The 21636-nt window shown below is 43.4% G+C and overlaps 1 protein-coding gene across 2 annotated transcripts in view; it reads right to left on the bottom strand.

The window, feature by feature from the left end:
- CDH4 (cadherin 4) overlaps positions 1 to 19687 on the bottom strand; it is a 463214-nt gene extending 443527 nt beyond the window's left edge. Inside the window, exons 1-2 of one of the 2 annotated variants that reach the window (XM_056354017.1) lie at positions 19431 to 19687; positions 17222 to 17333 (exon numbers count right to left, since the gene is read on the bottom strand). In XM_056354017.1, coding sequence (XP_056209992.1) covers positions 17222 to 17333; positions 19431 to 19493 — 175 coding nt within the window. In that variant the 5' untranslated portion in view covers positions 19494 to 19687. Of the gene's footprint in view, positions 1 to 3915; positions 4098 to 17221; positions 17334 to 19430 lie in introns of those variants that run through there. The other variant, XM_056354018.1, reaches the window with a different exon arrangement.
- Positions 19688 to 21636: the final 1949 nt, after the last annotated feature.

The raw sequence follows: 21636 nt of genomic DNA, 5'->3' as shown, positions 1-21636 counted from the left end.
CAAAAACTCACATCTTTAGCACAGTCTTAAGTGCTAGCAGCTCTTCACCCCAGCTCCAGTAAATTAAGTTACTCTGAATAGTTCACTCCGCCAAATCCTACACGTCCTATTCACCCCACGCTTAAATAGGAGTTTGGGAAGGAAAGCAAGTCAAATCTGGATTTGGCCTTTCATTTAACGTAAATGTGAGACATAAAATAAGATGTAATTTCTGGCTGCTCAAGAAAATCAGGCTGTTTAAGCAAACTGAACTATTCACCAATAAATTCTGCTAGGCTACTCACCACAACTGAGGAAACTAAATGCTGCTGACAGACTAACTGCATAGTTAAAACAACATTTTGCCCCATATCCAGATAATTCTTCACGCATACTCTTAATTTCCAGCTTCCCACCTGGGTATGCAGTAAAATAATGCCTCAGGTTAATCACATACCTCCAGAGAACTGCATTTTTTTGCATAAATAAGAGCAACAAGTATACCTCCAGACCTGAGGAAGTAATAATAATCGTCGTCTGTAAGAAACAACAGTGCTCCAGAGACAGGGAACATTCACAAGGAATCTCCTTCTAGTCGCAAGTCCACTTTCCTTGATTTAATTTGACAACGTCCTAATGAAATAGTATAAGCCTATTACTGCACCAGTCTCAGGCACCGTGAAGTCAAAGGCAACTGACTTCAGCAAGACAGGACAGTAGTTCCAAAAAGGCAAAAATACTAAATTTTTCTTTTTTGATTTCACTACCAACTGTGAACCAACATTTCCTTCTTTAACTCCTGCACTAGAGAACAGACAAAGAAATAGCAGCTCACTCAAAGGCATAAAGCACTTTTCACTTTTTTATTGTAATAAGAGACTGCTTATTCCTGTATTCAGTTCTTAAAAAAGTAAAAAAAAATTTAAAAATTAGAATGTCCATAATGCAGTCTACTCTCCTGCCATAGCTCTTTTAAAAGGTTTAGTTTCCTTAAATACGTATACAACATTGGAAACAGCTGAGGGGCAAAACCCCCTGGCATATATGTCACAATTCCCTCACCACATTCCTGTTATTGGGAAATTAATGCATTTCTAGCACTAAGTTTTCGTAGTCTGAAAATCAGCAGGAAAGGCCTGATGGCCAGGAAATAAAGCACACAAATTTATGGAAAGACAAAGCTGCACTAACCCATTAATTTTTGTATTTTGTTATACCACCAACACTGTTCTCATAACTTTCTTCTGAACAAGTTTCATAATTACAGATTCCCAGACGGTAAAGCTTAAGTGATCTCTGTACTCTGCTTTCCTCTTAAACAACCAGCCAAACCACCACGGATACACACAGAACAAGCAGCCTGTCTATTTTACTAGAAGACTGAGCTCATGAAAATCCAACTGCATCAGTCCTTTTATTATTCTTTCAAACTCCTAAAGCGAGTAACTTCCTTGAGCTTGGCTAGAGCCTTCTGAATAGAAATTCCACTGGGGAAAGAAGTTTTAGATTAACAGCACAATACATTCAGAAATCAATAGATAAACCCTTGGCTTGGCAACACTACCTGACACCATGAGACTGAACTAGGTCTCAGAAAAACAGAACAAACCGCTCAGAAACAACTTTCCTAATCTGTCTGCTTTTTTTTTGGCATTGAAACCAGCAACATGAACTTCACCTCTGTGTCACATGCAGGGAATTACTGTTTGAAAAAAACATTCTGATTCAATAATACTTTCTAACTGTAGAAATACATCCGTCTTTGCATGAAAACCAGGAGGGTTTGTTTGGTGGTGCTTTTATTTTTAAACTACAGAGATAAAGCTGAAAAGCAGTCAGGCCACTCAAAGATACCACGTGTACGAGGTGCCCACCCTCCTGATGTAATGCAAGCACCTTCAAGTGAGAAAATGATGTGATTAGACACTCACATGAGGGAGGAGAGAGTGACACTTCTAAACGTATTGTGAAAATTCTTCAAGACTGGTCTCAACTTCCCTCAAACGCCTGGCTTAGACAACATCGGCTTAGATTGATCTCTATGCTGGAAGCAGGATGGCTTTCACTTTTTGATCTGTACGACCTTTTCTCCGCTCATTAACAGTGCTGCTTAGTGTTCCTTTCTCCATTCACCAGAGTCCTTTTTGGATGGATCACACGCACTGGAGGGGAGAGGGTGAAGGGAGCAACACCCACACTCCACCAAAGAAAGCCGGAGCAATTTTGCTATGAGCTGCAATGGTGAAGCTCAAGTGGAGAGCACAGCGGAGCTGGCTATGCTTTTTAAATACACAAAGCCAGTAGCTGTCAGTGAGCAGAAGACATGCTTTTGCCACTACCCATGTGCCAATTATAATAGTCTCAGACATCCCACATCTCAGCTCCGTAGGATGTCAGCAAGACACAGCTCACCACAAAGTGCATCCCACTGCTTCACCCCCTTGGTTGAATTCCAGACCCACTCAGGCTAGACAAGAAACATCCATATACCAAGGCACAAAAGGAAATGGATTTCCCAAAATTTTGGTAAGTCACTTGAACAGCTCTAATGGCACAACCTCCCAAACTCAGGCAGGATGCTTCACTGGTGCTACCGTTGTGTGATTTTCATTACAAACTTATATTCATTATTTATTATCCTGTAATTCTGTATGGCAAACGTAAAGAAACGTTGCCATGACAAACACACATGGTGTTTTTCATACTAACCTCATCCCCATGATAACCCTTCCTTCCTTCAATTAACAGAACCCCGTTTTACTACATCTCAACTAAACAACCAAAATATTTTCAGTACTGCTGACAGTAGTTTTATAAAGGGACAGATCGCCAAATCTAAAAATCCTCTGCAGGAAAGCACACGAGCTTTACGCACAGCCAGACTTCTCAGATGCCATGGGCTAGGATACCATGTTATAAGGCTGTAAAACTATGGCCTGTGGCTCCAGTCCAGCCTGCAGAGTAATTTAATCTAGCTCACAAAGAAATCAGGAAAATGGCCTCTGCTGTGCTGAATCAGCAGTGCTGGAAGCCGTGCCACCCTCGATCAGCTAGTAAGAGCGCTCTTTGTCTGCAGTGCCAACTCTGTGTAGAGCAACTATTGGGCAAAAGAAAAGACCAGCAGGAATATTATGTGCCAGATTTTCAGTAGATGTAAGTCAGAACAGTTCCAATGACTTCAGGAGTTGCACTGATTTACATCATTTCAGGATTATAAGGATTTACTTCCCCTGGAAGTTTCACTTCTCTTTTTTTGTCTTTTAATTAAAAGAATGGTGTAGACTTGGCAGCAGTACGAGTCTTCAACAGGCTAAGATTTGGTAAGGATCTTGAAAAAGTTTTGTAAAGCTCAGGGAAAGGCAGTAAGCCAGCTTTAGTTTAAAAAAGATACAGTGGTTAAATTAAAATTCACAAGATGTATATAAGTTCTGATCTATACATGAGTAATATACAGAAGTATATACTTTCACTCTTTACACTTGAGCTCCCTAAATATAACAATGGTAAAAGAACAGCAATCAACAAAAACTTTGTTCAGTCTGGTTATACATCATGAAAAACTATCAGCACAGATGTTATCCCTATTTATGAGTCATGACTAGGGCCAAAACAAATGCCATGCATTACTTCATTTTACTTTTTTTTCTCCTAAGTGCCAAAAAAATCACTGCCGTCAGAAATAGGAAAAAAACACACAACTGGAAAAAACAGGGGGTACTGCTCATCAGGAAGAAAGCCAACTAGGGCAAAGTTTGGGTTGTTCCAATTTCCAAATAAACTCGTAACTACAACATCGCGTCTCTGTGACCTCAGAGCAGTTTCTGTTGCTTATCTGCTCACGTCTCAAAGAAAGATCCAAAATAAAATAAAAAAAAAAAAAAAAACAACTTTTGTCCAAGAGAGTGCCTAACGCAACCCTCAGAAATGTGCACATACCTCTTTTGTTTCCCATAGGTGACCACGATGGGGAAAGAACAGAAGGAAAGTGAGAATCATGCTGGTGCTTCAGCTCCCTAAATGGGCAACAGATTCATGCTTGAAGACTGCAAGTGAGCAGAACCTGTAGGCATGGCCATGTGAAAAACTACATGCAGTTCCTCTTCACCCCGTTCCTGCGGACAGTGACCCACTCTCAAGACAGCTGAGCCTTGAGAAACACTTACAATTAGTCACAAAATAAATAGGACGTTGTTTACTAGTGCAATTCAGCTGATGGGTTACACAAGAACTGAAAAATAAACTGTTTCAAAAGCCACCTAACAAAAGAAAAGCTTAAGCCAAAATGCCTCTATATTCAAGAAATGTAGCCTCGTTCCATCATATCTTTTTTAGTACCTGCCTCTGAACAGGTCAGTGTTAAATCTCCTGCTTCCAATGAGTCCAATTTAAAAGTGTTCTTCAAAGGCTTCTGCAATTTTAGGAGTATTAAATTTTATACCTCCTAAGCTATTTATTAGCTGGGGAAGTACTTAATTGACATTCACCAGATATTAACTTTTTTTGAGCATGTGTTACTGCTTTTGGTGTATAACCTTGAGCTTCCCCCCACTTTTTTTTTTTTTTTTTTCTTCTTCTTGTTTTTCAGAAAAGCTTTCCTAAGAACACTAGGTTTCTTGGTGTGTGGATTCTGTACAAATTTCTCCTGGAGGTGCAGACAGATACACTGCAATGACAGACTGTTCACAAGGGACCCCAGTGCAAATGAAAGGTTGAAAAAACACTCAGAATGTTAATAAACTGTTGCAGAAATTTTGTCTTCTCTTCAGGTCTCCATAATACACACCACTTCTGGAGTTGTCCAGACCCAACAAGAACCATGACCCAGCAGGTCTGGGGAGTAACCAAGCCTCTGAGCACTCAGCATTCCACAGCTCTCCTTCCCACCCACCCCTAATTTCTTTTTTTATTTTTTTTTTTTTCAGACGCAACCCCACTCCACAGATGTTAAACTCTCCCTCTTATAGTTGCATTGCCTAAGAATACTACTGCTGCATGAACAGAACTTTGCTTCGTCATCATGTCTTCCCAGGCAATGAAACTTGCTATATTATTATAAAGGTAAAACCAGCTGTGCCACTATTGCTCAGTTCTGCTGCTATTTAACAGGATACCGCCAACATTATGCCTCAATTCACAGTAGAAAGGGAGAATAAAATTTTGTTTTATTGAAAATACTTGGAAAACTCATTCCAGTAAAATGCATCTTCCGCACTGAGCTTTGCCAAAACACCACAGTTATTTCACCATGTTTAGAAATCCCCACAAAGACTCATGCAACGGGTATTCAGTGTTCGTTAAGGGATTAAACCTCTACTTTATGCCTGACATAAAACCCAACATTTCTAACTGCCCACTGCCCCACACAGCCCTTCTACACAGGTTTCTTCCCATCAGGAGGCATCAAAACCATTCGATATGATTAGAGTTGCTTGCTTGTTAACAGATATACCAACCAGTCTTTTAACTTTTAATTTATCTTATGTCTCAAACTCCAGGCAAACAAAAAAAAAAAAAATCTCTTTCAGTAAACTTTGCACAGAGATAATCAATCTACTATTCAGTTATTTGAACAAGCATCTAGAGTTTAGCGATCTAGAGATCATTAAACTCCTCCTGATGAGGGTCTCTTCTTGTAGTTCAAACACAGCATAAGCAAATCTTTGGGTTCAATCCAAACATTTTTGATAGCTGCCATCCTTGAAGTTTTTATCTTGCCATGACCTATAGTTTCTCCTTTGTCTAAGCAACCATACACCTTTTTCTTCATCCTCAGCCTGTCCCTTCTCTCCACAGGAGAGGAAAAACCCAAACTACATGAAAAATCCCTTTTTTTTTTTTTTTTTTTACATGCCATTTACCCCCCATTTTTTTATCCTCTACAGAGGGTCAAAAGACAAAAGAGGGCACTGAATCCATTGAAAAATGTCCAGAAGCCCATGAAAAAAAAAATAAATGAAAGTATACTTCACTCAATTCAGGCACAACATAAAAAGTATTTAAAGCTTCTGGAGATGAGCAAAACAGTTCTCTTTCATGTGTAATTGTGTAAACCCTCAGTTTTGAAGGAAGCTAAGCAACCATCCAGCAATAATTAGGCTCCTGAAAGTCAAGTAGCAAGGCATACAGGACCTGAAACGATGACTTTTTCTGATTCCCCAGGGAAGCACTTTCACTGGGGGGCGAACACTGGAAATCCACTAGCTCTGCTTTCTTTTGCCCCCTGAAGGGAAATGCTCCAGAATCAGATCTTAGCAGCAGAGGGAGTCTGGTTCTCTTAACAGAGATCAGCATGTATCTGGCTTTCTTCAGTTACCAAAAACACACAGACATGACAGGCAAAATTAAATATTTTTACTGTTTAGTATCTCTGTGTAAGTGTGGTCTAGGCCTTCTAATAAGCTCTACAAATAATATACATATAATAAAAACAGGCAGTGCAATACCCAATTGTTTTGTGTGGAGCAAACACCTGGCTTTCAACACATTACAAGACCAGACAGATCACAGGATGGGGAAGGCACCACAGCAAAGGTCAAAATCCTCAACCATCAGGACAGCAAAAACAGACTACACCAAGGAGCCCACACCCCACATACAGGTCCAACGCTTTGCTACTTCAGCTTTAATTTAGCCCTGTTCTTCTAGCTTACATTGGGATTAGGAACAGCTCCTTCAATAAAAATGTCCTCTGCTGAGCAGAGCCCACCAGCGTGGGAGGCCAGCCCAAAAGGCATGCCCAGTAGCCTGGGAACATGCCTCTGGTGCCGGCCAGCAGTTCAGCTGGGGCATTTAAAGAACCCTACAAATCCAGTGTGTCCAATACTGGACCGATTGGAAGCAGACCTTCCCCACCAACAGTAACAGCATTTCGTTCAACTAACGTGAACCTCTCCCAGGCTTTTAATCAGGAATGTTTCTAGATGGTGAAAATTTAAAGATCCCAATGTTTGTAACTCTCATAAAAGGCAGGAAAGGTACTGACAAACGAAGACATTTGGATTTGTGTTCCTATGGGTCCCAGGCATACAACATCAAGACATAAAAGGCTTGGACTACAAGCCACTATTTTAAACATTAGTTATTTCAGTAACTGCACCCACAGCATAATAAGTTTTAATGTTTCATGGTCAAAGCAGAAGGCTCTATCACATGGGCTCTGCAACAGTCTGTTCGGAACTGTTTTTTTCAATGCCGTTATTAACAGAACAGATAAAGGAATGCAGCATATGCTTGCTACATCTGCAAGCAACACGAAAGCGGGATGCAACTGCAACTCTGTTGGAGGTCAAGATTAGAATTCAAAACAATCCTAACAAGTCAGATCAGGCCATTAAAGGAAAAAAAAAAAGAAAAAAAATGTAATTCAATAGAAGAGCAAGATAACCCTATTCAGCAGGATTAATCAACTCCACACAGAAAATGACTGGGTAGGTAGCGGTTCTTCAAAAAACGATGTGGGAGGTTATACTGGATCACAAGCAGAACATGAGTCAACAGTGTCATACCGTTAAGAAAAAAAAAAAAAAAAAGCACTCATTACATTAGATAAATCAACTGGAGTATTGCCTGCAAAACAGGCAAAGCAACGCCCCTTGCCTGTTCAGCACTGCAAGATAGGGCTGGCATAGTCAGATCAACTTGAGCCATCAAGCTAGTAGCAAAGATAAGGGCTGAAAAGAAGGGAGCCCTGGCACAACACACGGAAAGGGAACAAATGACTGGTTCAGCCTATAGAAACTAAAAAAAAAAGTTTCAAGTATTTTGGGAGGGAGGGGGAAGCAACAATTGTTCCTTGTGTCTATGATGAGTAAGGCAAATCAAACCAGGTTTAAACTGCATAAAGAGAGCTTTAGCTTAAACACGAAGGGAGGACAGGGAAGTGACTATATTGGCAGTGGCCCCTACGACTGGATCTTCATGACCACACTGGGCACAAACCTATCACAAAGGAGCTGCTCAAGCCCTGAGGAAGGCACATGCATTAGATACCCTCTGGAGTTACTCCAGCCCTGTTTTTCCATGAGTCCATGAAACGCCAACAATCAGATTGTAATGAGCAGGTCCAGGTAATGCCACCAATAGCTCCCAGTGAAATCAGTGAGACTTCTCAAAAAAAAATTGTATGGCCAGAAGTACCTACAGAGCAGATAACAAATATTCAGGGTTAACTTCCACAGAGTTATCTATTAATCAGCACTGACTATATCAGGAACAAACAGCTGATTAAATTGTAACCTTTAAACTAGTCCTGATTTGTACTTTTTCAAGTGTAACAATTTCTTTATGTTCTAGCATCTTCACAAACTCATTTCTTGATGCTTTTACTACATTCATACACCAATAACCTCAATATGCTTTTCCTACTACATGGTGAAGTAACAAATGTTTGTTTCACCAACCTGCCTTTTATGATTCTCTAGACAAGAACAGACAGAGCGAGCTGATACAGAGCTTTGTATGGAACAATTTTTGTGATCTTGACTATTTATCTTTGGAGAATTGCTATATTCACCATTATTTTAAAGATAATTTTGCTTCATATGGATTGGCATTACTACTACACAAATTCAGCATAACAAAATTTTAGACTAAAAGTAATTTTTGTGACTAAACTATGAACTGCTACAAAATTTTGATTTATAATAGGCATAGCAATAGCCTTAATGACTGCAGTGCTTCCGGGTATCAGTAACACACAGAGGTTGGCTCATTTCAAAACAGAAAGGGCATTATTTTCCCCCCCCCCTCCTTCATGGGTGTCCCATACATATCTTCGGGGTCCCTGGCAGACCTTCCAACATCCCCACTGTGACCACTACACCGTGGCTGCTATTACCATGCTAATGTTAATAGGCTGTAGCTTATGTGACCCCTCAGAGCGGGAGCTATTGCGCAGCATAACTAGCAGAGTGCTGAATGACTGCCACTGGCTCTCTATTACAGAAGACTCACAAATAGTAAGGAACAGTGGTGGGAAAGTAGCAAGGGCAAAGCAAAAAAATAATTAAAATTTTGTTTTGGAAGGGAGCAGAAAGCAGGAATCTAAAGTGGCTGACAAAGAGAGATGCTGGAGCCTGGGGTCATGAGGCACGGGGCAGCAGGAGCGGCTGGAAGTCACTGTTTCCAATGACAGTGCAGCCCATATGCCAGAACATTTGCCACTTCTCTCTCCCTCTGTGCAACTGCAATTCAAAATTAATAAATAAATTAGGGACAATGAATATAAGCAAGAAAAATCATAAAGCCTGTGGCAAAAAGAAGTGTTGTTCCACTCGACTATTTTTTGTATTGCAGAAAACTTGCTTGGGAAAGATTCTGCAGAAAGAAGCAAAGTAGCCAGTTCTAATGACAAATATTTGGGGAAAACAGAAACTCCATATGTTCTGCTTTTATTCTACTGAAAATACAGAGGAAGCCAAGAGCTTTTTGATTTTAAGTGTAACGTTTCCTTATGCCAGGAGACAAACTATGCCGAAGTTAAGTCTGGACATTAATGGAAGCAAACAGCAGAATGCTGGTCCCTGGTGTTTCAATTATTCTCTCTTTAGAGGTTATGCTTCCAAGAAGTTACAGAAACAGTTTCCCTGTAAGGATTAATTTTTTTTTGCAGGCTGCTGGAATGTTTTTATTTAAAGCTACCTGGTCTGTATTTGCAGAATAGCTCAGCTGGTCACTCTGCCTTTCCACCCACCCACCTGCCCCATGTGCCACAGGACCACGGTGCAGGGGGCTGGAGGCACCTCTGAAGAGCCTCTGGTCCAAGCCCCTGCCTAGCACAGGGTCAGCCAGCACTGTGCCCAGCTGGCTTCCCAGTATGGCCAAGGATGGAGACTCCACAACACCTCAGCACCCTCTTACCCTATCTGACAACCCTCACACTCAAAGTTCCCACTTTTAAGTGGAATATCCTGCGTTTCAGTTTGTGCCTGTTTCCTTCTGCCCTTTCTCTGTGCACCACTGAAGAGAGCCTGGCTCCACCGTCTCTGGCCCTGCCCATGAGGTCTTTATACATGATGATAAAGTCTCCCCCTGAGACTTCTCTTCTCCAGGCTAAACAATCCTAGCTCTCTCAGCCTCTCCTTTTAGAAATACTAATAAATAAATATTTAAACAAAGTATCAAACCCGATATATCACAGCATACTGAGCAGTAAGAAAACCCTCTGATGGCATGGCTGGCCAAGGACACTTCTGCGCTTTACCTGCAAAAACAACACTGGGGGGGTCATTTCAGCACCAAAAGGCAAATTGAATGTAAAGCCAAACGCTCTTCAGAACCTTTGGCTAGTGCACAGAAGGTTTACATACACAAAAATGGGTACTGATCGAGTCCCTCAAGCCAGCATAAATTTCTACTGCAGTGCTCAAGATCAGGGTCCTGGAGAAACCAGTCTCTAGTCACTGGCACAGGTTCATGTCAAAACCACTGTCAAACCATTTGAAACTGGAGTTCCCAGAAGTAAATATAGGACTTTATTTTTCAAACACCACCTTCTGGTCTTAGTTCTATTTCCATTTGTCTAAAAATAAAAAAAAAAAGTAGGTTTTATACAGGAATGGCACTAACTGACCATACCAGTAGCCTCAAATCAAACTCCTTTCTTTTCCTATGTTAGCCAAATTCATTCTATTATACAAAAAAATATTAAGCAGATATCCAATAAAATCCTATCCTCTGTAGTTCTAATCTCTTCTTGCCCTTCAAATAAGACTTTTAAGTATTATCTATATTACTAAAATATTCTAGGAGCTATGCACCTGGCCCATGCTACAGTCTAAGGACTTCAATAGCTTTAGTTTGCAATGAAATAAGCTACCTCTAGAAAAACATTATACTCATAGAAATTAAGGCAGAAGGAGGCTTGCATGTAAATATCAATGAAATGAAGGTGATAAGAACCGGCATTAGGTCAATGAAAATTAGGAAAAAAATATTTCACTGCTAGATTAATTAAGATTCATTTACCACATGCAAAAAACCCTAGTATTTCCAGAATGCTTTCAGCATCTGCTCTGTGAGATCAGAGCTCAGGAGCTCTGTCAGCAAGCCAGTTTCTGAACAAAGAAGTGACTTTAACATTTTCTAACCTTGAAAGACCTAACATTATCAGTTTGGAATTTGGAATTCAAAACAACAGGTATTTCACAATAAATAACAAATTGACACTGCTCCAGACATGGCTTATTTCCTAAAAGCCTAAGCATAAATAAAGAAATGAATAAATTATTCAATAGAAATTGTTGTCTCATTTTCTTCCTTAATATCTATTTGTTTAGAATGCCTAATCTGAAGCTGCGTAATTCTTTAATACACAAACCCCTGGAAAAAAAAAAAAAAAAAAAGAGAGAAGCTTCAAGTCTGTTGTTGGAGAAGCTGATTTATTCCGATAAAAATCGGTTAGCTCCCTAGAATGCAGAAAAAAGTAATTTTACTTGGGTTTGAGGAATTTGGTTCAAAGCTCTGATCTAGAAAGCAATATATACAGTTATTAAACAGTGTAAGGGGATTAACTCTACAGAGTGTTATTGACTACTCCAGTCTCATTAACTGCAATTTTATTTAGATAAAAATGTCATCTTAAACATCATTTTTGTGTCAGAAGTTAGATCTGAAGAATAACATTAAAAATAAATACGCATCAGCAGTTCCCCAGTCTGCAGCAGCTCTTCCTGGGGTCTCCCCTGGAACTCACAACTGAAATTATGGTTTTGATTTGCAACATGCCCATCAAGAGAAACTGCTTTTAAAAGAAGTTGTCCTGTGGAATGTGAGAAGTGTTTTTTGAGAGGCAGTTTCACTGGAGCATGTACAAGCTTAACACAGAAAGCTGATGTCTGTCTGCCTCTTTTTCCTCCAAGAAAGGAATGAAGAAAGGTTAGGGAAAGAGTTCTGGGTTCCCGGTGGACTTTTGCCTACTTTCAGATTTTATTAGGGAACTGCGAAGCTAATTATGTGTACGATAACTTCAGTAACTGATTTTCATCCAGAATCACAGACCAGAAAATAAAAGCATGAATGGAAAAGTCTGTCTTTTAAACTCGGAGCAGCTCAGAGGAGGCACTGGATATTTCAGCAGGCTGCAGCTGAGCTGCTGTACTGCTACAAGGACCAAGCAAAACCCTCCAGAGGTGCTGAAAAATATCACCAAACTCTAGAACATATCCCAATACCCATCACGGCCTTCACTTCTGAAAAACATCTATATGACACACCAAAGGGAACTCAGAAGATGGAGGCACAACAGGGTGCATGGGTACCCTGCGGCCACAGGTGGGATGCCTTCGGGATGGAGCATCCTCCCAAGCACGCTCCAGAGGGCAGACCTTGACCTGCAGAAGCCTTTAGGAACCAAACTCCTACCAAAATTAACAGCAGACGGGTATCTATGTATTTTTTGGACTCTAGACACAGGAAAAGTGCAAAGCCAGAAGTACAGACAGGCCGAACACCTCATTAGCCAATTCATGTACCAGGGCCACACAACACTGCAGGCACACGCTTGCTTACAAGGCTACTGTTTGTTACCCCGGGCCATGCTCCTTCCCTCTAGGCACAAACAGGCAAAGCTGTTATCTTTCTGCAGGAATACTAGGTCTCATGCTTTTGCAAGGGTGAAATTTCACGTATGCAGTAGTATTTTGGGGCTGTATGAATATTTTCAAGTAGAGCTCTTAGTACATTTCATAACACACTCCACATGCAATTTCCTACATTACCTTAACCACAAGAACACAGTATATTTACCTCCAAAAGGAGGTACCGTATATAACCCTACAGTTACTATTACATGAATTACCAGCAACCAGACTCAAACATAGTTTTGCAAAGGGTCATTCTCCCCTCACCCTCCCCTTTTATTTTTTTAATTTAAAATTTGCTTCTACATTATTCCATGACCTGCTGGCATTTTTTGGTCTACCTGTTGTATATTTTCTAAACAGTATCCACAGCCTTCCAAAGTTTTACAATTTGAGGTGATGAGGGCTGAAAGGTTTTGAAAACTTAGCAGAGAGAACCAAAAGGCCTTGACCATTAGAGAATATTCTACCTCTAAAAAAAACTTAGGAGCAGAGGCCTCCAGTCTAAATTCTTATGAAAAAACAGGTATTTCAATAAAGTTATGTATTTTATTTATATTGAACCAAAAATAACACTAGTAAAAATCCTAGTATGGAAGCAATTACATTTTTATACATTTGAAGCTTGGCTACCTTTGGTTTCATACACTTGCTTGAAGCAGAACATGCTGGCACTGTTTATTCATCTTCCCATATGAAAATAAACTGTGCTTCCACATGTTTCTACCCAAACGTAACTGCCTACGCAAGTGAAGTTATCCTGCTACATCAGTATAGGCGCTATTTAGGACGGGCAACAGAAACATGAATCACTACAGATGAAGAAGGGGCTGTACATCCCAACTGCCTGTGTTTTCTCCTGGTTGTAAGGACAGCTATATGTTGTATTGTTTAGCTGCATTTCTGAGAGGAGACCTGTTATAACTGGTACTACACTGGAAAAATAACGTATTTAACACCATGATGTCATTCCACCCACTACCAGTTGCCACGGTCTCACAGCATGCCAATAAAACATGAATTTCTAATTTTGAAAAATGTCTTTTTTATTACAATATTCAAAAACTTACAAAAATGGAGAAGAGCATAAACCCACTATCAAGATTATCAGTCCCTCTTAGATCATCTCGCATGTCACTTTCAGCATCCTACTCCTTATTTATCTCCTTCCCCGAGAGGCCACTAGTCATCATCACTCCTATACACCTGAGTTAATACTCAGAGATCAGATCCCCTGAGTCAGTGCTGAACTGTCTTCAGTGCAGTACCTCATGTCCCCACCCCTCAGGACCAGTGCTCTCACCATTTTAAGTTAACATTAATAATTAACAAAGAGAAAAAGATACCGCTGCTGTTAATTGTCCTCCACCATACTGCAGTCTTTGAGATTTTTCCTTAGGCTAAAGAAGAAAACAGTTAAGGATCCTACTTTAAACATTATCATGCATCAGCGATCAAGACTAAGTTCATTATCCTGGAAACAAAAACAAAGACCAAAAAAATGTAACAGATTACAGCCCAGTAACTTCTCTTAAGAGATGCAGGGACAGCATTTCTAAGGATGGCACTGGCGCCACAAATCAACTCAGCTAATACCCCACCACCCCGCTACAGCATTGGCAGGGATATGTAATACGTGGTATTTGTGGCACTACTGGGGAATACTATTTTAAGTCTAATTAACATGAAATTTTTAGAATGCAGATGCTTTTCATTTATACATAAAACAAAATGCCGTGACATTTCTCCCATCCATTTATCATAAACAAGTTAATTACTGTGTAACAAATAGCTCCTGCTTGAATCTGTATGTTTTGTGGATGTTGGAGAGCTGACTCAGGCAAATAAGTTGAACCACAAAGTAGTAGTTAATAGCTTATGGCATACTTGTAACAAAACAATGACTCTGTAAAAGCTCTTGTTGTCAAATTAAGGCTAAGCTATTTCCATTGGAATAAGTCAATTATAAGCAGTCATTATCTGTTTAACTTGATTCAAACCTAAAATACTATAAGCACTTCCATTTTGATACATTCATAACACTGCATACATTTGAGAGCTGGATATTACAAAGCTTAAAAGGGAACGAACTGCTGCGTTTATTGCCACCCAGCTTATCCCCGAACCACGTAACATCTAAACTTGCCAATGCCGGCTGAAGTTCAGCACTACGCTGAGGTCTACACACGACTGGATCTCTGAGGAACAAACCCTCAGGCAGCACAAACTGTCCCAGGACTGCCCACATCTCCTTCCTAAGGAGAAAGCGAGGATTACGGGATTAAAGACTTTACATATGCCTACTGGAAGCCCCCAAGAGCCATCTGAACTCCATATACGCTTCCCCCCCTCCAGTTCCATGAAAGCACTAACAGGTGAATTCCCATCTACTTTTTCTTTAGGCAAACAGTCCCATTTGGCCTGAAGATGAATTACTGAATACTGATGAATAAGATGGTGGTAGCTGGCAGCAAAGCTTTGCGTGGTAAGATGGTGTGAAACAGTACATATGTCAATCTATCAAACATGATAATATAAGCAATCTGAACTCATTTTTGGTCTGAACTATTGTACAATACTTCACCCAGATGGAAGAAAGAGATAAACATTTTATGCTTCAGACATAGCAAGTGTTAGGAAGTAAAATTAAACCTAAACTGGAAAACTACCAATTTTACATGCCAGAGTATATATAAAGAACAACACAAGCATGAGGAAGAATTTTCTCCCCCGTTACTGTACAGATTATTAAGATATATTTATTTCCTATGATAAACAGCAGCATGTATTTGACTACAGATTAAAAGCTGTAAAGATGGCAGTTTCCTTATTAGCAAACATAGCATTTGCACTTTTTTTTTTTTCCCCCTTTCTTCTTCAGTTGACAAAATGCTTACAAATCATGTAACTCATGACAATGTTATCAGGACATGAATCTTACAAGTGGTGCATGCAAACATAATATCCCAAGGGCCAGTTCAGCCCTAAATCATAGAATCTTGGAACCGTTTATTTGCCATGACTAACGCAAAACTACAATTGGCCCTTAAAGGATAAAATTAAATAGAAATACATTTTCATTCAAATCAACTTGACAGCCTACCTAAATATAATTTCATGTTTAAAAAATACCAGTTAAAAATGAAATGAAGTGACAGCCACTGTGCTGTCTTCTAAGTCACTGCCAGCTAACTCCTCTAAACAGACCTTCTGCTCCATCCCTATTGTCCACCTATATAAAAACACAGCACAATTTATCAAGCACTAACCTGCAAAAAAGACTCCTCCTAGCAAATATATTGATGACATGACTTTCTACAGTGTTTGGAGGGCATTGTTTATCAAACAATTTCCGAAGCTAAAAAGCATGAAATCGACTGGGTATACAGGCTGGCCTGTAAAGCCTTACAGTGTATATGTCTGGGGAAAAACTGCTACAAAATATAAATAAACAATATAAATCAAATATAAATAAACAATTGGTACTTGGTCTCTTCATGTGTAGCTATATTCTTGGGCTTGTCTATTTCAAATTGGTGTTTGGTTATCTTTCAAGCTAAAAATAAACTCCCCAACTTCTACTAATTGATGCCAGGCAGTCAAGAGAATTCCTGAACAGCAAAACTAAGACAACTGGGCTCAGAAACAAAACTGATTGCCAACTCATGTAGAGAAAAAAATGTCCAGTCCTGGATTCTGCGGAAGCCAGAAAGAACACTGACAACTCTCCCTCTCTTCTGAGAAAAATCGAAGTAAGGGAGCAGGTGTTTGCTCTGGAGGAAGACCGAAATCCCAGCTTTCTGGCAGAGACATGCATGTGAGTAAACATACTCAGGAAAAAGTAGCAAAGGGTTTATAAACCCTTGAGTAGAGCATCATGTCACAACGTGCTCCCCAACTTACACAACATGCTATGTTTTTAGAACTGCTGCGGCATCCACCGATCATTAGTGATTTAACTCAAGGGGAGAGCCAGGGGGTGGAGGATTTTGATTTTCAAAAATTCTCTTTGGAGCAAAACAATGGCTTTTCTGCATCATGCAAATATAAAGTTTAATTATTTTTTACTTGAAAGGGAGATAGATCAATACGCAGGATAATCTATTGTTACTTGGATTACGAAGATGTCTTAAGAGTTTACAATCACAAGAGTAGTTATAATCCTGCAATTACTATAAAGCTAATTGGTAGTTTCTTTTTGCATGTGTTTTCATGTTGTCAGTGGGGCAGTAATGAAAATGAATGCCACATTTGTGAACAGAATGTCTGTAGGCTTGTTTACCACATTTCCAACAACAACGTCTGCTTTATCATGCATTTCAAAGCAGAAATAATTTAAGGAACTTTGAATTTCGTACATAAAAATACTTTCTAAAATATCAAATCTAGGGTTCCTTCAGACGAGGTAGGAGTGGGAGACTTAAAAGTGAAGTGATGACCTCACATACTATAGGCAAACAATCCACCTGAAGCAGACAGCACGCGGACTTCGAGTGATTCATCTGTATTCAAAACTGCACTCAGGTAAACCACTTAGTGTTTCATCCTCCTACAAACATAATTCTACAGTCAATTTTACCATCAAACCCAGCATCTTTAAGCCTCCTTTCACCTCCTGAAAATACAGTTATTGCAGAACCTATTAAGCTTTTTATTCCACTTACCTTTGAGTAACTTCTGCCCTTCCATGATGTTTTGGGAAACGAATGCTGTGTAGTCATCTTCTGAAAAGCCAGGCTTGCATGTGGGTCTAACTGTAAGATCCCCATTGTGTGCCTGCAAAAACAAAACAAGGATAACACACACCATGACTTTCGTCATTTGGGAAAGTGTTTTGCACCCAATGACTAGGTGTTCAGGCATGGGCAAACCTCAACAGTAAAGCAGCATGCAAGTAGAAACTGCTTGTGCTGTATCTGTTGGAGTGGATCCATACTGTAGCTGCAAAAATAAAACGGGCCAGCAAATAGTTGCCTGACTACAAGAGCGCATTGTTTGTAGGAAGGCTGGGATACTGGGCACTGTCAGAAGAGGGGAGGAAACAAAGAGCAGCAATTCATCAAGGCCTGATGTTGCAACATCCAAACCCGAGGTTTGCTATTGAGAAACCAGGCAAGCCCCAGGACTGAAGGAGGGGAAACACCCCAGCTCGCTGCAGCCTCAGGAGCCTCTCACCAGCTGAAGTCCCCTTCCCTCCCCTCCACCCAGCAGAAGCCTCCGAGGCTCTGCCTGGTGCTGCCTCTGCAACCCCCCCAGGCTCTACGCGTGCCAGGGGCAAGGAGGGGATGCCAGCTAAAAAAATGTAACAATGCCACTGACTAGCACAGCCCCATGCACAACCTGCCAGGATCCCAGGGGGGAAGCATCCAGCTACACACTCAGCTGCAACTTTGGACTGCGCAGTGGGGAACCAGCCCCTGCCACGGGGACAGGTTAGCCAGTCACAGCAGCCCAGGCACCTTGGGAGGGGGTACACATTCCCCAGCAAGGAAGGTCTCAGACCCCAACTTCAACCAGCTCACTGACAGCACGTAAGCCAGTGATTTATGCCTAACAAGTGCCAGGTGATATATGCACAAACAAGTGCTGGCGGGATTTCTAACGCTCCCGGGCTGTCAGCAGGGCTAGGCAGAGCATCACTTAGCAATGCAGGCTGCACCTCAGATGCCTCCAGTCCCAGCAGCGCAAGCTGAAGCCAGGGGACCAGAGTCACTTCCCTGAGAAAACGCAACTCGAGACATGCACCTGCCTCCCCGGGGAGAGGAGCCCCGCTCCCCCGGGGTTCCCGAAACTCTCCCGCACACAGATGATGCTGCATTACAGAGAGTGGCAGGAGGGATGAGGAACTAAGGGTCCTTTCGGATAAGCTTAGTAAGCAGAAAGCCAGCCAACGTACTCTGCTAAAAATCACACTCAGGAGACGGATGCCAGCTACTGCATGGGAAGCGCAAGGAAGCAGCGGCTCTGTGGACTCTGACCGTTGCTGGCAAGACGTTGCCATTAAGGAAACATTTCAAAGGGTCTTACTGAAGATAATAGGCTTTAAATCTGAAACCACCCAATTATGATGATGGTGCTTGCTAGACGAGAGCGCATCAGGGCTATTTCTGCGCACCCACCGGCCCCCCAAGGGCTGGGACTTGGGACATCTTCACAGATTCAACTTGGCACAGGGGATTCAGGCAGAAAAATAAGCGGCTCTTGTTTCAGCAACCAGTCCAGCAGGGAATACAGCAGCCGCCCCGCTCGCACCGTAACACTGCAGCCACGCGTTCCGGCATTTGTTGATGTTCTGCGGATCATTCCCTAATTCGAGGGGGGGGGACCCTAAAACCCCCGAACTTTTCAGACCACAAGCCCCCAGCAGGGCTCAGGCCCACTCGCTGTGTTGACGGGCTGGTAAAAATAAAAGTTGAAGGCGCCGCGGCGGCGGAGGGGCGGCTGGCGCGGAGCGGGCAGCGCTGCGCGACCGCGCTGGGGCGCGGGGCTCCGCGGGGGCGGCACCGCCGCCGGGACGCGCCGCTGCCCCCGAAGTTCGCCCGCCGAGGCGCACCGGGGAGGGCAAGTTTCGCCGGCACCGCTGAAGCACGGGATTCAGAGGGAACGATACCGCTAAAAAATAATAATTAAAAACTACAGTGATGATTTAAAAAAAAAGGGGGAAAGGGGGGGAGGTGGAACCGGCGGGGAGCTGCGGGTGCCGCTCACGCACCCTCGCCCACCCCGCCCGCGCGGAGCGGCTTCGCGCCCCGACCCCGAAGTTGCCGCGGCTGCCGTGCCCGCAGGCGGCGGGCGCGGAGCGGCTGCGCAACCCCCGCGGGGCGCGGAGCCCGGCGGTGCCGCCCGCCCGGCTCCCCGGGGCGCACCACTTACCGCCGCCGCCGAGCCCCAGACGGGAAGGAGCAGCACCAGCAGCACCCGTGAGCCGGTCCTCATCGCCCCGGCGGCGCCCGCCCGCCGAGCCGGGGCCGTGGCGGGGGCGGTGGCGGAGGCGGGGGCCGTGGCGGTGCGGCTGGGCGCCCCGCGCTGCGCAGTGCCGGGGCCGGGGGGTCGCTGCCGCCCCGCTCCCGCCGCCGCCGCTCGCTGCCCGCTCTGGGCTGCAGGTGAAGCGCCCGCCGCGCGCCGCCGCTAGGCCCCGCCCCCCGGCCCCGCGGCGCGCGGGCACGCGCCGCCTTAAAGCGACAGGCACCGCCCCGCCGCGCCGGTTGAGGCGGCGGGGGGCGGCGGCGGCGGCGCCTCCTTCGGCGCCCTGCGGACTCCACCGGGGGTGGCGGGGCGCGGAGGTCCCGCGGGGAGGCGCGGCTGCCCTGCCCAGAGAACAAACTTGCCTGTCCGAAGGCGATAAAACTAACGCCTTCAGCATATCCAGCGGAGAGGGGCGCCCACTGAGGGACAAGTGGCGGTCCGCTGAGGGAAAAAGTAGCACATCCAGGGGAAAAGTAATATATCCAGCGGGGAGATGTACCTAGTGGGGAAAAATCTAACGTGTCCAGGTGAAAAATAAGTGTATCCAGTGAGGAAAAACTAGTATGTCCGAAGGGAAGACGTACATCCAGGGGATGATGAGCATTCCCAGTGAGGAAAGCACAGCCCAGGCTGTGAGGGAAAGGCGGCGTGTGGGGGAGTAGCGTGTCTACAGGACAAATGAATAAATCGGGGATCTAAAAAGTAACCTGTCCCGATAGGAAAAACTGGGATACCTGAAAGAGAAGTGACACCAAAGAAGCGGGAGCCCCGCGGCGCGGCAGCCCCGCCGCCCCTCAGCAGCGGGGGCGGGAAGGGCCGGGCCGCAGCGCTCTGAGGGGCGGCGGGCCGGGCTGCGGCGGGCAGGGCTGGGCCCCGGGCCCCGGTAGCCACAGCGGGGGAGGGCGCAGCGGGAGCCGCCCCGAGGGCCGGGTGTTTGGGGTGCGCGGCCGTCCCGGGATCAGGTGTAAGCCGGGTGGTGGCTGAGGTGGCGCCTCAGCCGTGGGCGGGAGCCAGCGCCCGCCCGGCCCTTCCCTGAGCGGGGAGCGACCCGCCGGGCCTGGACCCGTCCCCGCCAGGAGCGGGTAACGCCAACTCCGCTAAACCGGGGGTCTACCGGGGTAAAAATAAAGGCAGAGCAAAACAGGGCCAGAAAGCAAAACTTCTGTTTAGTTTTCGCACAAAACTGCAAGTGGCAAGCAGCGGTTACCAGTGCTGAGTGTGGCTGCTGCTCTTTGCCTACAGCGCGACCAAATGCTGATCCAGATAGGATCCTTTTCCTTTCTGAATGCAGCTCAACGCCACAAACAGGAGTTCTCTGGCATGTATGTTTTGTGCATATAAATCCAACAACGATTTGCATAAATAGATGCATACTCTCTGATATACGTGCAAAATCAGACATTGCAGCTGAAAAATCTGGCCATTAAACTATTCCGTTAGATTCACACATTTCCGAAAGAATGAGACACATAAATCCACTGACTGCATCTTTTGCTATTCAGTAGGTTTAATAGCATTGTGTTAACACCTAGAGATGTTAGCTAAGAACTGAGACCTCATTGTATTAAGCTCTGTAGACACAAATAATGAAAAGATTGTTCCTACCCTACCAATTTACAGACTTAGTGGATTATGGGGTTTATTTTGTTTTTAAACAACTATTTCTGAGTTTGTTACACAACACCAAATAAATCCTATCATTGTATTGAATTTACTGTACACCCTTTCTTATGAAGTGCTTTCACAAAGGCAGAAATAATCAAGTGACGCTAACACAGCAAAAATAAAACCACCTATGTAGATATGAAATCGAAATTTTTCCCTGTTATTTTTATCCTAAATTTCAAAGTTTGAAGTAGGTTGTTCCAGGTTGAAGGGCAGCTGCAGTTGTTGCTATGTCAGTAAAACTACAGGTACTCTGGAGACTTTGGGGATATTTTGGATTTGTGCAACTACAGTGCGGATATTTCCTTGTGAATACCTATGGCCAGTTATTTTGACTCTTGCTGGACTACAGCTGTTGCTATGCATGTGCTCGCTCTGTTTGATAACTTTGTTAATATGACAAGTTGTACAAGTATTGTCAAAATAAGTCTGACACCACAACAGATTG

Source organism: Falco biarmicus, chromosome 10, assembly GCF_023638135.1.
Source record: "Falco biarmicus isolate bFalBia1 chromosome 10, bFalBia1.pri, whole genome shotgun sequence".
Classification (NCBI taxonomy): domain Eukaryota; kingdom Metazoa; phylum Chordata; class Aves; order Falconiformes; family Falconidae; genus Falco; species Falco biarmicus.
The sequence above is the reverse complement of the archived record's forward strand: the minus strand, read 5'-3'. Positions and strand labels throughout refer to the sequence as shown.